The sequence below is a fragment of the Pristiophorus japonicus genome, chromosome 16, assembly GCF_044704955.1.
Source record: "Pristiophorus japonicus isolate sPriJap1 chromosome 16, sPriJap1.hap1, whole genome shotgun sequence".
NCBI lineage: Eukaryota > Metazoa > Chordata > Chondrichthyes > Pristiophoridae > Pristiophorus > Pristiophorus japonicus.
The window spans coordinates 37,905,811-37,923,896 of NC_091992.1; the positions used below are offsets into that span (position 1 = coordinate 37,905,811).

General features: G+C 47.4%; 1 protein-coding gene across 6 annotated transcripts in view; it reads right to left on the reverse strand.

Annotated features, from left to right (window-relative positions):
- slc5a2 (solute carrier family 5 member 2) overlaps nt 1-18,086 on the reverse strand; it is a 76,939-nt gene that overhangs the window by 25,024 nt on the left and 33,829 nt on the right. For 3 of the 6 annotated variants that reach the window (XM_070857224.1, XM_070857223.1, XM_070857225.1), the window contains exons 3-7: nt 17,976-18,080; nt 14,526-14,585; nt 12,651-12,755; nt 12,226-12,331; nt 561-641 (exon numbers count right to left, since the gene is read on the reverse strand). In XM_070857224.1, coding sequence (XP_070713325.1) covers nt 561-641; nt 12,226-12,331; nt 12,651-12,755; nt 14,526-14,585; nt 17,976-18,080 — 457 coding nt within the window. Of the gene's footprint in view, nt 1-560; nt 642-12,225; nt 12,332-12,650; nt 12,756-14,525; nt 14,586-16,937; nt 17,209-17,975; nt 18,081-18,086 lie in introns of those variants that run through there. The other 3 variants (XM_070857227.1, XM_070857226.1, XM_070857228.1) reach the window with 3 other exon arrangements.

Here is an 18,086-nt window from a genome sequence, read left to right on the forward strand (position 1 = left end):
TTCTCACGGTTGTCATTTTTCAGTATAGTGAGTACCCGTGTTATTGTTGTGTCACAGCGTTTTGATGAAAATTCAGGTTATTGGTGGAGCAAGACACGTCTGTCTTCTCTCTCAGTTTTCTCCCATCCTCTCCTCAACTTGCTGACTCTTTCTGGGTACAGGTTCCACAAGAGCCAAACGCCCTCTGACACCTCACCCAGGTGCCCATGTGAGTCCAGACAGTGTCAGTGGGGTACTCAATTGTGGCTGCTGTCACCAATGAGCCCAAGCACAACATCCACTCACGTGCACTTTCCAGGAGTGGTTGCTGGATACTGATCAGGAGTGTGAGCACTGGCTGATTTACCTCCCTCCCAAAGCCAGGGGCACCAAGGTCCTGACGCACCAATCCCTTGCCCTGGACATGATCAGCTAACTCAGCCCAGACCAGGATTGGAACCTGGGCCCTTCCTGCTCTGTGGCTCAGTCACTTACAGTTTAAACTCAGTGAGCCATTAAGAGGATGTGGGGAAGTTTTTAAATCATTCTTGTCTGAAAGGTACAAAGAGTGACCCACTTACAGTATCCCATCAGCACAAAAGCTCCAGCGATGATCACAAACGTCTGCACTGTGTCCGTGTACATCAGTGCGGCCAGCCCCCCTACAACCAAACAGAAACAGAGAGTCAGCATTGCTCAGAAACAGGCCTTTTCGCTTTAGCACCATGGGATCCCAAACCTGCCTTTACTCATCACTCTCACTTCTTAAATGGGATAATAAGTCTTATTTCATAGTGCATCATGATTCAACGGCTCTCTTCTTCCACATTGAACCCTGTTGTCGGGGCTTCACTCACAGGCAGCCCCTTGCTGCTCCAAGCTCTCAAATTACAGCGTCCTTCTCGCATATGTTACATCAGCTGTCTGTTACCATGTGGCAGATTCCCTTCAGATACTTACCTTCCCTTACTGCTGTTAACATTGTTTCAGGAGAAACTGGCTCACAAAGTCTGGGCGAGATGGGGGGACTGGGGGAGGGTTGGGGAGGGATCTGATTTCGGGAAACAGGCTATTGAGCTGCAGGGGAGGCAAGTGGGTTTGATAATAGGTAATGGTGAGGTTGTTCAGCCAGTACCAGCTGCAGGTGACTAGGAGATAAGCTGTACCTGTTTTGAAGGACCTAGTTGCCACGGAACTCCAGGCTGTCTGTCTCGTGTCACCCTGTCTGAGAGCTGTGCACCCATACTTACCACATTCCCTATTCATCCACAGGTCTCACACAGCCACATGTAGGGGAAGAGGAGGATGACGACAATGAGGAGGAGGAGGAGGAGGTGGAAGATAGTCCTTACGAGTTGCTGGATGACGATGATGACAGCTATCCTGCCCCTTGATCTGCACAGCTCTGCCACACTGGGTGAGATCATCAAACTCAGCAGATCTCTCTGGTGCCCGTGTCCCATTCCTCCACCCCCAAAAATTACATCACCTTTGTCACCATCTTATCTGTCCCATGCACCAGCTCCGAGACTTTCATCTGGGGGGGGATCTACATAGTGGCGATGAGGATCTTGTACCAGGTGAGTTACAATGCATGAGAGAGCCGGAGGAGCAGAGAGTGGATCTGGACTTGGATAATCCACATTGGAGGCTGTGGAGACCGCTTCCCTTGGCTGAGGAGGAGCAGATTCAGAGTTCATGGGGTCTGCTATGAAAAGAATGATCTTCAATGAACATTACACCTATGTGCAGGCACTGAGGTCACTCTTCCAGGATGTGTGACATATTACCTGAGCCTCCATTTGGTGCACTGACCTCATTTACTGTAACATCAGGAAACCTTTCTCCTTGTTACAAAGATCAATGGAGCAAATGGCAGCTTCGTTCTGCTCTGGGACTGTTTCCCCACAACAGTGCCCAGAGAGATGGTACCTCATCCTCATCAGAAGAACAGACTGCAGCCCTGGAACCCTGGGGCACAAGCTTGAGTGAGCTCTGCAATCCGGTCTTCGTACAATCGAGGCCAGCTTGTGGGAAACACCATCTTAGGGATTTCAGGATTAGATCTGTCATCCTGCTGATCAATCGCCACCCTGAATCTGGGCCCAGTACCAGCAGCACCGCTGAAATCGACCGCCGTGATGCAGCCACAGCTCAGTGGTAGCACTCTCACCTCTGAGTCCAAAGGTTGTGTGTTCAGACCCCACTCCTGAGATTTGAGCACAAAATCTAGGCTGACGCCTCAGTGTAGTACTAAGGGAGTGTTGCGCTGTCGGAGCTGCTGTCTTTCGGATGAGACAATAAACCGTGGCCCTGTCTGCCCTCTTAGCTGTGGCTCAGTGGGTAGCACCCTCGCCTCTGAGTCTGAAGGTTGTGGATTCAAGTCCCACTCCAGAGACTTGAGCACAAAAATCTAGCCTGACACTCCAGTGCAGTACTGAGGGAGTGCTGCACTGTCGGAGGTGCTATCTTTCAGATGAAACGTTAAACCGAAGCTATGCCTACTCTCCCAGGTGGACTTAAAAGATACCATAGCATTATTTCAAAGAAGAGCAGGAGAATTGTCTCTGGTGTCCTGGCCAATATTTATCCCTCAATCAATATTACTAAAACAGATTATCTGATCATTATCACATTGCTGTTTGTGGGAGCTTGCTGTGTGCAAATTGGCTGCCACATTTCCTACATTACAACAGTGACTACACTTCAAAAGTACTTCATTGGCTGTAAAGTGCTTTGGGACGTCTGGTGGTTGTGAAACGTGCTATATAAGTGCAAGTCTTTCTTTTTCTTTTATAAAATCCCATAACACTATTTCAAAGAAGAGCAGGGGAGTTCTTCCTGGTGTCTTGGCCAATATTTATCCCTCAATCATCACCTAAAAAAACAGATTATCTGGTCCTTTAACTGATTGATGTTTTTGGAACCTTGCTGTGCGCAGATTGTCTGCAGCTTTTTTGAGAATAAAACAGTGACTACACTTCAAAAATATTTCATTGGCTATGTTCTGTAATATCCTGAGGTGGTGAAAGGCACAAGCCTTTCTTTCGTTTAGCTGTTTCTCAGGAAACAGCGCATGTCAGGCCTCCAGCCTACAAGTCAGAAATCTACTTAAAGAGGACATAGGACGCAAAGGCAGGCTTTCCGTGCCGTCACACAAGAGAGGTAGGGGCCAAAATTGCCCCCCTCCTTAAGGTCCATGATAGCAATGGGGCAATAAGGCCTTTCTGACCGGGGGCATGCGGATGGACCAATCCATCAGAAATTGCCCCATGGGAGTGGAACAGCTTTTCCCATCAGGAAGCTGCCAGTGGCTGGGCAGCGCGTCCACCCTTAAAGGCTCCGTCACGGCCGCCATTTTATTTTAATTGTTGGCCGACTCTGAAGCCGCCCCAACAATGGCGACCACGACTTCGGCCGGGCCGCCAACAGGCAGCCCAGCACCTCCTCTTGGGTGCCGGACCGCTGGCCTGACCAAAGCCCTCTCTGGTGGCCCAGTGAACGCCACTAAAGTGGCTGCAGAGCTCGCAGCAGCCTTCCCCTTTAACTGAAGGGGAAGGACGCTGTTGACATCATCAGTGTCGCGCTAATGTGCTCAGTGCGACGCTGATGACACCGCTCGCCTTCCGCCCCACTCCCGACCCATTTCCGCCCCGCAGCCGCCCGAAACACTGCCCCAACTAAATCACAGAGGAAAAGAGGGCAGAATCCTTCTATTCTCCGCCCCATGGATTGGGGTGGAGAATGATCATTTAATTTGAATTGTGCGCCCTGTTTGGGGTGGAGGGCAATTTCGGCCTCATAGAATTCTACAATGATCCTCAGTGCCCCGGGTTAGAGAGGGAAAAATCAGCCAAGTATCTGACTCCTCATCGCTGTCTGGTGATTCCTGCTGAGAAGTGTGGTCATTCGGTGAGGATAGGATCAGGCTCCGCTGTGAGGTGCCTTACATAAGAACATAAGAACTAGGAGCAGGGGTAGGCCACCTGGCCCCTCGAGCCTGCGCCACCATTTAATAAGATCATGGCTGATCTGATCATGGACTCAACTCCACTTCCCTGCCCGCTCCCCATAACCCTTTACTCCCTTATCGCTCAAAAATCTGTCTATCTCTGCTTTAAATATATTCAATGACCCAGCCTCCATGGCTCTCTGAGACAGCGAATTCCATAGATTTACAACCCTCTGAGAGAAGGAATTCCTCCTCATCTCAGTCTTAAATGGGTGGCCCCTTATTCTGAGACTATGTCACCTCATTTTAGTTTCCACCTTGTCGAGCCCCCTTATTATCTTACATGTTTCGATAAGATCACCTCTCATTCTTCTGAACTCCAATGAGTATAGGCCCTACCTATTCAACCTATCTTCATAGGTCAACCTCCTCATCTCCGGAATCAACCTAGTGAACCTTCTCTGAACAGCCTCCAATGCAAGTATATCTTTCCTTAAATACAGAAAACAAAACTGTACGCAGTACTCCAGGTGTGGCCTCACCAATACCCTGTACAGTTGTAGCAGGACTTCTTTGCTTTTATACTCTATCCCCCTTGCAATAAAGGCCAACATTCCATTTTCCTTCCTGATTACTTGCTATATCTGCATACTAACTTTTTGTATTTCATGCTCAAGAACCCCCAGGTCCCATCTTTTTATCATCAGAAAACTTGGCTACATTACACTCGGTCCTTTCATCCAAGTCATTAACATAGATTGTTAATAGTTGAGGACCCATCACTGATCTCTGCGGCACCCCACTAGTCAATGTTTGCCAACCGGAAAATGACCCATTTATCCCGACTCTCTGTTTTCTGTTAGTCAGCCAATCCTCTATCCATGCTAATATATTACCCCCAACCCCGTGAACTTTTATCTTGTGCAGTAACCTTTTATGTGGCATCTTATCGAATGCCTTCTAGAAATTCAAATACACCATATCCATTGCTTCCCCTTTATCCACCCTGCTCATTACATCCTCAAAGAACTCCAGCAAATTTGTTAAACATGATTTCCCTTTCATAAAACCATGCTGACTCTGCTTGATTGAATTATGCTTTTCCAAATGTCCTGCTACTGCTTCCTTAATAATGGACTCCAGCATTTTCCCAACGACAGATGTTAGGCTAACTGGTCTATAGATTCCTGCTTACTGTCTGCCTCCTTTTTTAAATAGGGGTGTTACATTTGCGGGTTTCCAAACTGCTGGGACCGCCCCAGAATCCAGGAAGTTTTGGTAGATTACAACCAATGCATCCATTATTTCTGCAGCCACTTCTTTTAAGACGCTAGGATGTAAGCCATCAGGTCCAGGGGACTTGTCCACCTTTCGTCCTATTATTTTACCACCTACTACTTCTTTCGTGAAAGTGATTCCATTAAGTTCCTCCCCCCCCATAGCCCCTTGATTATCCCCTATTGGGACGTTTTTAGTGACTTCTACCATGAAGACTGATACAAAATATTTGTTCAATATTTCTGCCATTTCCCTGTTCTCCATTATTAATTCCCCAGTCTCATCCTCTAGGGGACCAACATTTACCTTAGCCACTCTTTTGCTTTTTATGTCCCGACAGAAACTCTTACTATGTTTTTATATTTCACCCTAGTTTACTTTCAAAATCTATCTTCCCTCTCTTTATCATTTTTTTAGTCATTCTTTGCTGGCTTTTAAAAGTTTCTCAAACCTCTGGCCTCCCACTAGTCTTGGCCACATTGTATGCCCTTGTTTTCAATTTGATACCATCCCTTATTTCCTTAGTTAGCCATGGATGGTTATCCCTTCTCTTACAGTCTTTTCTTCTCATTGGGATATATTTTTGTTGCGAGTTATGAAATATCTCCTTAAATGTCTCCACTGCCCATCAACCGTCCTACACTTTCATCTATTTTCCCAGTCCACTTTAGCCAACTCTCCCTTCATACCTTTGTAGTCTCCTTTATTTAAGTTAAAGTACTCTGGTTTGAGATCCAACTTTCTCACCCTCCAACTGAATTTGAAATTGAACCATGTTATGGTCACTTATTCTTAAAGGATCCTTTACTAGGAGATCATTTATTAATCCTGTCTCATTACACAATATCAGATTTAAGATAGCCTGCTACCTGGTTGGCTACCCTGGCCAATTTGCTTTGTCCAATCAATATGAAGGTTAAAATCACCTATGATTATTGCCGTTCCTTGTCCTGTGGTACAATGACCTACTGATACTCATGTCTGGGCCCAAGCCTGAAGAATGACCTTTTGAAGTATGATCGTTATGCCAGTGGAATATGCATCGAGAGTCAGCACCTACAGGAGTATAGCGAGAAATGTTTGGGTGGGGATGAGGGTGGGGGGAGTCTGATTTCAGAACTATTCTCCTGAAGTATACATGGAATTATTGCTGTAATATTAGTGTTTGTTTCAAGGTCACAGTGGCTCAGTTGAAAGGGAATAAAACTGTTTGGCTCAAATGTTCTCACAGTATAAAGGTTAAAAATATAATTTTATTACTAGGATATTCTGCATTCCAGAATATTCCATCTGACTCCGTAGAAATTGGCAGAGCGAAAGAGTCAAAGACCCTGTGAATAATTACAAGAGAGCATTATTGAGGAATTTTAATTGCCCAGTCACTTAGCATAGTTGTCAGTATAAGCTAAAAATTAAAGAGAAACATTGTATTAAAGACCTCGTTTAACATATTAGTTTATCGACCGGAACAGATTGTTATTTTGGAAAGAACCCAGCAGATTGTTGTCCACTTGTTGTGCACAGGGATATTCAAAGAGCAGTAAATGGAAATGTTCCTCCGATATCTAGTTCTTTCTACCACAGGTAGCCTCAATATTGCCAAAGGCTCACATGAACCCTGGGGAGGGGAGAAGAGGCATGGAAACACAAAGTTCCTAAATCACAGGAACTGAATTAATGGCATCTTGAATTGAGGAAATTAGGACTGAATTAGGTGGTAGGGGTAATTTTGGACATCAATGAGTTGGTGGGCCTCAAGTAACCCTCTCCAAGGCCTCAATTAGAAAGTAGGCCTTTAGTAGGCTTCAAAAATGTTCACAGTAATGGCCTTGGCAGAACTCATTTTGCATGTGTGTTTACTTCTAGTAAACCAATTCTTCAATTACATCAATTGGCTAATGGCTTTTAAACTTTGTATATGAAACTCCCAGCCCAGTGAGTAAAATGTAAATATAGATTAAGCTGCGGAATCAAATAAAAAGACATTTTAAATTTTGAGCCAGTGAGGACATACAAATACAAGAACTATCTGATTGATGGCAACCGACCTAGGAATGGGAGAAAGAACATGTCATGTATTCAACCAGCATTGTAACCCATGTATATTCTGACCTAAGTTGTACACTGTGAGAACAATGACCACTAGGTGGGAGACACTCCTAACCTGGACCTTCAGGTATAAAAGGGGAAGCTCCACCCACCTTCATCACTTGAGTGCTAAGGAATAAAGGACAGGTCACAGACTGATCTTCTCTCAAGCATGGGCCTCGTGTGCATTTATACTGTATAGTAAGGATGTATCAATGGCGAGGAGAAACTGGGATTTAAACCACGCGAGCATGGCCACTAGCAGAACAGACAAGAGGTACTGTGTTAAGGAATGGTTGGGACAGAGATTCAACATTGTTAAAGCAGCACACAGTTCTCCAGGCAGACAAGGGCAGTTGGGCATGCCCCAACATGTAGTCGAACCCAGAAGGGGAGTTCGACAGAGACAATGGCAAGTTGAACAGCGATTCATGCCATTGCAAGGGACAATGCGGCCAGTAATGGGGCCATCAACACCTGTTAATGGCGCACTCAAGGACAGTCACAGGGGCAGTCAGGGACGATCGACTGGCAAGGGACCTTTTGTTTCCAACAGCAGCTCATGTTGGAGGCATGGAGGCACACACTCAGCCGGAGTTTGCAGAGATGAGCAAAATACCTGCAGAAATTGCAGAAATGAACGCTGGGGGAAATCGCTGGAAACTGAAGTTCAGCGAGTTCATGTGGAGCACGTATATAGTTCATACACCACGACGCCACCGATAATGATGAAAGTGCTCCTCAATGGCATCCCAGTATCAATGGAGCTAGACACGGGGGCCAGCCAGTCCCTGATGGGTATCAAACAGTTTGAAAAGTTGTGGGCGTCCAAGTCCAGGAGGCCAAAATTATCGCCGATTGACGCACAGCTACGGACTTACACAAAGCAGATCATTCTGGTGCTAGGCAGCGCCACGATAGTCGTGACCCACAAAGATTCGGAGAACAGGTTGCCACTCTGGATTGTCCCAGGGGACGGTCCCGCACTATTAGGGAAGAGTTGGCTTGCTGTCATGAACTGGAAATGGGGCGATGTCAATGCAATTTCCTCTGTGGAGCGAGTATCATGCTCACAGATCCTGGACAAATTTGACTCATTATTTCAACCCGGCATCGGCACTTTCATGGGGGCCAAGGTAGTGATTCACATAAACCCGGACGCCAGGCCAGTACACCACAAGGCCAGAGCGATGCCGTACATGATGCGGGAAAAGATAGAAGGCGAATTGGACCGCCTGCTGAGGGAAGGCATCATCTCGCCAGTCGAATTCAGTGACTGGGCGAGCCCGATCATGCCGGTGCTCAAGGCGGATGGGTCGGTCAGGATATGTGGTGATTGCAAGGCCACCATCAATCGTGTGTCACTCCAAGACCAGTACCCGCTACCGACAGCGGAGGACCGCTTTGCGACGCTATCCGGTGGCAAACTTTTTTCAAAATTGGACCTGACCTCAGCTTACATGACCCAGGAGCTGGCGAGTGAATCGAAGAAGCTGACCACCATCACGACACACAAGGGGTTGTTTGAGTACAACAGATGTCCTTTCGGGATTTGCTCGGCCACCGCGACCTTCCAACGAAATATGGAAAGCCTTCTCAAGTCGATTCCAGGGACGGTGGTTTTTCAGGACGACATCCTCATCACGGGTTACGATACTGAAGAACACCTCCACAACCTGGAGGAGGTGCTACGCAGACTGGACCGGGTAGGGCTGCGACTGAAAAAGGCGAAGTACGTCTTCCTAGCTCCAGAGGTAGAATTTCTGCGTATGAGGGTAGCAGCAGACGGGATCAGCCCTACTGCGTCCAAGACGGAAGCGATCCAGAGAGCACCCAGACCCCGTAACACGATGGAGCTGCGTTCGTTCCCGGGGCTCCTGAACTATTTTGGTAACTTTCTTCCCAAATTGAGCACGCTGCTAGAGCCGCTACACATGCTCCTACGCAAAGGTTGTGAATGGGTCTGGGGGGACAGCCAGGAAAGGGCTTTTAATAGAGCACGCTATTTGTTATGTTCCAACACTCTGTTAACACTATACGACCCATGTAAGAAACTTGTGTTAACGTGCGATGCGTCGTCCTATGGTGTCAGGTGTGTGTTGCAGCATGTCAATGTCAAGGGTCAGTTACAGCCGGTAGCTTATGCCTCCAGAAGTCTGTCCCAGGCAGAAAGGGGTTACGGGATGGTAGAAAAGGAGGCGCTCGCATGTGTATATGCAGTAAAGAAAATGCACCAGTACCTGTTTGGCAGGAAATTTGAGCTGGAGACAGATCACAAACCCCTAACGTCCCTTTTGGCTGACAACAAGGCCATAAATGCAAACGCATCAGCCCGCATACAGAGGTGGGCACTCATGTTAGCTGCCTATGACTATACAATTCAGCACAGACCGGGCACCGAAAACTGCGCCGATGCACTTAGCAGGCTCCCACTAGCCACCACTGAGGGGGCTACCGAGCATGCTGCTGAGATGGTCATGGCTGTTGAAGCTTTCGGAAGCGATGGCTCACCCGTGACAGTCCGTCAGATTAAAGTCTGGACAAACAGAGACCCGCTATTGTCTCTAGTCAAGAAATGTGTCCTGAATGGGGACTGGGCAGCCACATACAGGGCATGCCCTGAGGAATTTAAACCATTTCACAGGCGCAGGGATGATTCAGGCCGATTGCCTACTGTGGGGAAACTGCATAGTCATGCCCCAGATGGGCAGAGAGGTGTTCATCAGAGAACTCCACAATGAGCACCCGGGCATTGTCATGATGAAGGCAATTGCCAGGTCACACGTTTGGTGGCCAGGGATAGACGCAGATCTGGAACTTTGTGTTCGCAGGTGCAACACGTGTGCCCAGCTGGAAGCCCCCCTTAGCCCCTGGCCATGGCCTGCCAAGCCATGGTCACGCATCCATGTGGACTACGCAGGTCCTTTCATGGGAAAAATGTTTTTGGTTGTAGTAGACGTCTACTCCAAATGGATCGAGTGTGACATTTTAAATTCAAACACATCCTCTGCCAAGGTAGAAAGTCTACGGGCAATGTTCGCCGCCCACGGGTCTACCGGACGTCTTGGTCAGCGACAATGGTCCGTGCTTCACAAGCACTGAATTCCAGGACTTCATGGCAGGCAATGGAATTAACCATGTCTGAACGGCACCATTCAAGCCGGCCTCAAACGGCCAGGCAGAACGAGCAGTGCAGATAATCAAACAGGGGATGCTCAGAATCTAAGGGGGTTCCCTACAAAGGCGCTTATCACGCCTCCTGTTGGCCTATAGATCCCGACCACACTCGCTCACAGGGGTTCCACCCGCAGAGTTGCTAATGAAAAGGACGCTCAAAACCCGGCTATCCCTTATACACCCCACCATGAAAGAAATTGTCGATAGCAGGCGCCAGCCACAATATGAGTAGCACGACAGGAATGCGAGGGCGCAATGTATTGATGTAAATGATCCTGTTTTTTTCCTCAACTACGCTGCAGGACCCAAATGGCTCGCAGGCACTGTGATTGCCAAAGAGGGAAATAGGATTCTGGTAGTTAAACTTTCCAATGGACAAATCTACAGCAAACACATGGATCAAACAAAAAGGAGGTTCAGCAACCCCATAGAAGAAGCAGAGGAAGAACACGATGTAGAGTTCACTCCACCACAGGTGACCGCACACCGGAACCAAAGGGAGGAGAGCCCAATCACTGTGGGCAGTCTGGATAGGTCTGAGGCTTGGCAAACAGCAGACACTCAGGCCAGCACCCAACAACCGGAGCCCCAACTCAGGTGCTCTACAAGAGAGCGTAAGCCACCAGAGAGACTCAACCTGTGATCCCAAGAAGACTTTGGGGGGGAGGTGATGTCATGTATTCAACCAGCATTGTAAACCATGTATAATCTGACCTAAGTTGTACACTGTGAGAACAATGACCACTAGGTGGGAGACACTCCTAACCTGGACCTTCAGGTATAAAAGGGGAAGCTCCACCCACCTTCATCACTTGAGTGCTAAGGAATAAAGGACAGGTCACAGACAGGCCTTCTCTCAAGCATGGGCCTCGTGTGCATTTATACTGTATAGTAAGGACGTATCAGAACAGATGTTGGGACTCATACTTAATGGGGGATTATCTCTACCGATATCCACAGTGGAAGCTTGTAAGGGTCAGAGCTGGCTTGCAAGGTACTCAATAAACCTAGACCGCGTGTGCCACATGATGCGTTCATGGGAGGGGGCAGAGGTTTGCAACTAAGTTGAGTCCAACCTGTCCACACCTGAAGTCCACACAAATGATAGATAATAATCAAAAGCAGGAACCCCAGCTTGTCTTCTCCAAACCCAGGGCCACTAAGACAAATTTCAGCACTCCTATCGCCACCCCTGATGCAATCTGCAGAGGGTCCCTTAGCAGAGGGGTCAACAACCAGGGGGCATAGATTTAAAGTAATTGGTAGGGGGTTTAGAGGGGATTTGAGAGGAAATTTCTTCACCCAGAGGGTGGTGGCAGTCTGGAAGGATGGCAGAGACAGAAACCCTCACCACATTTAAAAAGTACTTGGATATATGCACTTGAAATGCCGTAAGCTACAGGGCTACGGACCAAGAGCTGGAAAATGGGATTAGGCTGGATAACTCTTTGCCAGCCGGCACAGACACGATGGGGTAAATTGGCGTTCTTCCGTGCTGTAAATTTCTATGATTGTATGATTCTATGATCAGCTAACTAATCACAGGCCAGGGATAGAACGCAGGACATCCCTGCACTGTGTGTTTCAGTACTACTCCGGTGAGATCAGCTGACTCAACAGAAACAAGAGATGGAAACTAGCATCGTCTGCTCTGTATGACTGATTTTTCCAATTTTCATCTTCCCAAAATGTCAGCCCGCAGAATGCTCCATGTAAACTGGATATTCACCTGCCTGATCTTCAGTGCTTACCTGTGACAGTGTAGATACAAGTAATAATCAGCAGTGAAATTACTGCAACATAGATGTTCCATCCCAGAGCTTGTTGGATGAAGACGGCTCCAGAGAACATGTCCACCTGCCAGGTAATCAAACAAAAGAAATCGCTGTCAATAAATAAATGTCAATAACAGTGAAATCTAACTGAAGAGGAGTCCAAACATCAGAGATCTTTAAAAAGAGAGAATAACCATCAGGATCTCTTAAAATGGGCGTCTTCCCATCGGGACCCTTAAAGAGGGACCCTTCATAGACAGAGTTTGACCATCAGGGACCCTTAAAGATGAGATTTCCCTATCAGAACATTTTTTAAGGAACAGATCTCACCATCAGGGATCCTTCAAAGTGAGAGAGTCAAGAAAAAGTTGATGCAGTGATGGGCATGAGGAGATACTCACTGAGATCTTGGTAAATATGTACAGTAAAAGAGAGATGAGCGAGAGGTAGAGTCTGATTCGGCTTCCTCCGAACCTCTTCATTAAGTACTGGGGCATCGTGATGACCTGGGAAAGGACACAGGAAAATTTTTCAAGTAATATCCAAGTGCTTTCATCTACAGGCTTCCTCCTGGTTAAAATAGTCACTGAATCCATATCTCTGAAAAGGGCCAGGCTAGGTTACAATGGATTGGCAGGAAAAAAGTTACCTGGAGACATTAATTGAAACTGGGGCGGGGCGGGGCGGGGGAATTTTAATCCCTAAAAGTGGGCTCAGGTGGGAGGTTAACGTTGAAAAAAACTGAATTCCGACCACAACCCATTTCCAACCCGCTCACTTCTGGTTTTAACGGAGATGGGACGGGGGGTGGGGGGGAGGCGGGGGCAGGCAGCCAACCCGCTCCCAGGAGTCTGGTTCCCCATTTAAATATTAGAATGAGGCTGGCATGCCTCAGATTTAACCGTCATTTAAAATTTAACTGTGGATGGTCGGGTTTCATAGGCCTCGGGGAACCCGACAGCTAATGGAAGGTGAGGGCAGCTGGATCCATTAGGTAAGTGTCTTTACACTTACCTCCTGAATCGAGAGTCCCTGCCTCACCCACCTCTCGCAATTGGAGATGTCCCCAATGAGGCCTCCAATTACCTCTCACGTAGGCCTACAATCGCCCCCCCCTCCATCCCCAGGCCTCTGATCCCTCCACCCCACGATGCCTCCAATCATCCTCATGGACTCCCCCGTCCCCCCCACCCCCACCGATAATCTTCAGGCCAGCCCCCGATCCTCTTTCCTTTCTCCCCTATGCTTGAGTCCAGCCCTATGATTCTCGCATTGGAGGCTGTTCAGAGAAAGTTCACTAGATTGATTCCGGAGATGAGTGAGTTGACTTATGAGGATAGGTTGAGTAGGTTGGCCCTATACACGTTGAAGTTCAGAAGAATGAGAGGTAATCTTATTAAAACTTATAAGATAATGAGGGCACTCAACAAGGTGGATGCAGAGAGGGTATTTCCACATAGGGGAAACTAAAACTAGGAGACACAGTCTTAGAATAAGGGGCCACCCATTTAAAACCGAGATGAGGAGAAATTTCTTCTCTCAGAGGGTTGTAAATCTATGGAATTCTCTGGCTTTGTCATTGAATATATTTAAGGCGGAGTTAGACAGATTCTTGAGTGATAAGGGAGTAAAGGGTTATGCGGAACGGGCAGGGAAGTGGAGCTAAGTCCATGATCAGATCAGCCATGATCTTATTGAATGGTGGAACAGGCTCGAGGGGTCTGGTGGCCTACTCCTGTTCCTATTTCTTATATTCTTATGTACTCGCCCCGCAGCCAGCCAGCCTCTCCATTTGGCTGGCTGCCGTTACATTTGGCAGGGCCTGCGGGAAACCCATTTTCCTGAGCTTCCCGACCGCTTCCTAGCAGCCTCCCCCATCCCACCTCCCGATTAAAATTCCAGCCATTTTGTTTGATAAACTGCGGGTCATTTTGACTTTGTGTGATAGTGTACAACAGGCGATATCAATTGAAGTCAATGGAGATGGAAATCAGGAGAGATGTAAACAGGTGGCTGAATCGATATCAGACCCGTTTCACCCAAAGTCAAAATTACCCCTGCTATCTTTCACTAGTGGCACCCAGGGCTGAATCCAGCTTCAGAGTACTGGGTGACACAGTGTGTTGGACATATTGGCCTTCCATCTCTGAGACCATGTTTAAATCCAGCCTCAGGAAACTGGGTGTCACAGTGTGTTGAATAAGGCCACACACCCTCTGGGAGTTGTACAATACAAATGCTAAAACAGTTGAATGGAAATGGAATCTCATACTCACCCCAGCTGTCAGGTAAACCGGGACAAAGAGCCAACCCAGGAGTAACACAATAAAGAGGGCCTGTGGGAGGCAAATCCCAAAGTTATGCAGGGCAGATTGTTTTGTTACTTGTTACTGAGAGGCCCAGGTGAGGGACATGGAGTACAGGGCAGCACCAAGGTTAAAATAAGCATGAGAGATGACAAGGTAAATAAGGAAGTAGTGGTTAGGTGATATCATGCTTGGATTTTAAAAGTCTGTACATTGCAAAAGGAAAGGGAGATGTGATAGTGCCTAGGAAAGAATGAGTTCGAGCAGGAGACAGAGTGAAGTGTCTTGTTTTCAACAACGTGTGGATGCAGTAGGTAGGAATGGTATTTGGATTTAAAGAGGACAAAAGATAAAGTTCAAAAAAACGTTGACCATAGGACTATCGATAAAATAGAGGGAAGAGAGGCTGATATAGAGAGCACTAATGTCATCAAATATATCTCATCCAGTTGACATGCTGTCACGTAGGATGTATGTGTCTGATCCAGGGACAGTAATGCACAAGTAATGTACAGAATTCCTGGGGGCCAGGGGCAGTAATACACCTGATCCCTGGGGATCCAGGGTTAGTAATGTATCTGATTGCTGTGGATCTGGGGACTGTAATATACCTAGGGCCAGAAATTGGTGGCCTTACCACCCACTGCCGGTGAGTTTTTTCGGCGCTCCCCCCTCGATGGTAGATTCCTCCAGGTCTACAGCCAACAGGAGGGGAGTACCGCCGAGAACCGCCCGCTGATGGCCGCTAAGTTGCGTAAGTGACCTCACGCCAGCCGAGCTGCCATATTGGTGTGGGTGGGAGTCGGCGGTAGCAGGGGGAAGGACCGCTGCGTGGAGGCAGGTCTAACCCCAACGGTAAGTAAGAAGACCTGCAAAAAAAGGTTAGTGAACATCTTTTATTTTTTTTTCAGCGATTCATCTGTATGGGTTCATCTTGAAGGTGTTGCAGTGTGTTTTTTAAAGATTTTTATTTTTAGGTCTTACCCCCCCTCCCTGGGCCCCACTCAATCCTTGGCGGCACTTTGGCGAGGATCGCATTTGCTGCCGAGATTGGGAGCTCTTGCCCGCTGCCGCCCAGATTGACGGCGTAAAGCCGTTATTTTGCTGTCGGGCGGTACTGCCATCTCTTTCAGAGGAATCGTCCTGGCAAAGTACCGCCCGGTTTCTCGGCGGCCATTGGCAGTCCTTTGGGTGGCATGTGGGCGGGCCTTGGCTTTGACCAAAGGGACTCTAAGTCACTGAGGTCCACAAGAAATAATGTGTCAGATCCCTGGGGTTTGGGGACAATAATGTGCTTGATTGCTGGCGGTCAGAGGGGAATAATACATCACTTTCTTGGGAGCTTGGGGGCGGTAATAGTGTGCAGTGGTGTTCCCCATGGGTCAGTTTTGGGTCCATTTTTCTTTTCAATTTTTATAAATGACATAGATTCAGGTGTAGGGATCAGCATTATAAAGTTTGCAGATGATAATAAATTTGAGACATTAATAGATAGTGATGTGATTAGTTATAGGCTTCAGGAAGACATCGACAGGAAGGTGAAATGGGCTGAAGTATGGCAGATGGAGTTCAATATGGAGAAATGTGAAATGATACACTTTAGAAGGGCTAATATGAAAAGACAGTATACGATAAATGGCATGATTTTGAAAAGTGTAGATGAGCAGAGAGACCTTGATGTCCATATACAATAATCCTTAAACATGCCACGGCAAATTGATAAGGTGGCTTAAAAAAGCAATTGGATTACATGGGTTTATAAATAGAAGAATAGAATATGAAAGCAAAGATATTATGCTTAAACTTTATAAATCACTGGTTAGGTCTCAGCTGGAGTATTGTAGACAATTCTGGGCACCTCACTTCAGGAAAGATGTAAAGGCCTTGGAGAGGGCAGAGAAGAGTTTCCCAGGATGTTACCCAGGATGAGGAACTTCAGTTATGAGGAGAGGGTGGAAAAGTTATGCTGTTCTCCTTGGAACAGAGAAAATTAAGAGGTGACCTAATAGAAGTTGTCAAGGTGATAAGAAGTTTTGATATATATAAAGAAAATGTATTCCCTCTGGTGACTGAATCAATAATCATAAAATTAAAATCATTGACAAAGATTTTGAGGGGAGATGAGGCAAAATGTTATCACTCAGAGAGTTGTCGGGATCTGGAATGCTCTATTTGAAAAGATGGTGGAAGATGATTCTATAAATAATTTTAAAAGGGAGTTGGACAGGTACTCGAGGATGAGGAACTTACAGAGTTACGGACAAAAGGCGGGGATTTGGGATTAAACACGACTGCTCTTTCAAAGAGCCAGCACAGGCACGATGGGAGAATGACCTCCTTCTTTGCTGTAAGTTTCAATGGCCCTGATATTGGTGGCCTTACCGCCCGCTGCTGCCTGCTGCCGCCGACTGCTGCCGGGTTTTGCTGCCGATTTCCTCTCTTCACCATTTTCCACTTGCGCTGGAACGGGCGGGAGAGGAGTACCGCCGGGAACTGTCCACTGACGTCCTCTGGCGGCCAAGTAATGTAAATGGCCTCCCGCCCACCAAGCTGCCAGATTGTTGCGGGAGGGAGTCGGCGCCAGCAGGGGGAAGGACCGCTGTGTGGAGGCTGTTCTAACCACAACGATAAATATGAAAAAAAGGTTAGTGAAGATATTTAAATTTTTTTTTTAGAGCGACTTACCTGGATGGAGTCCCCTGAAGGTGTTCCGGTGTTTTTTTGTTGTTATGATTTTTCATTTCAGCTCTTCCACCCTCGCTGGGCCCGACTCCATCCTCGGTGGCACTTGGGCGGCAAGAGCCTTTGCCGCCGAGATTGAGAGCTCCCGCCCGCTGCCGCCCAGATTGTCGGCGTAAGCCATTGTTTGACTGCTGGGCGGTACTGCCACCTCTTTTAAAGGAATCTTTCAGGCAAAATACCGCCCGGTCTCTCGGCGGCCATCGGTGGTTCTTTGGGCGGCACTTGGGCGAGCCTTGGGTTTCACCAATTTCTGCCCCTAAAATTCTATGATTGTATGAGTAATGTACTTGTTCACATTGTGCCCAGGGGCAATAATGTGTCTGATCTATGGTGGTCTGGTGATAGTATTGTGCCACAGCCCTGGGGGTCCAGGGATAGTAATGAATTTGATTGCTGGATGTCTGGGAGATTAATGTACTTGATCCCAGGGGGTCCAGGGATAGTAATATGCCTGTTCTCTGGGGGTCCGGAGGTAGTAATATTTCTGATCACTGGGGGCCCAAGGGCAGTAGTGTACCTCATTGCTGGAGTTCTGGGTGCAATATTGTGTCCCCCACTGGGAGAATACACATTGGAGTGTGTCAAGCTGGAATGGGGAATCCCAAAGATGCACCAATCAGGATTTATAAAATGTTAATTGTCTACAAAGTGATGTCATACTTGTTACACCACACTTACATTCCACTCAAAGCCACCGACGGCCAAGCCGTTTGCTGCCCCTGTGCCCGCCAAACCGACAAAGTGTCCGCTTCCGATGTTACTAGCAAAGAGTGAGGCTCCAACCTGGAG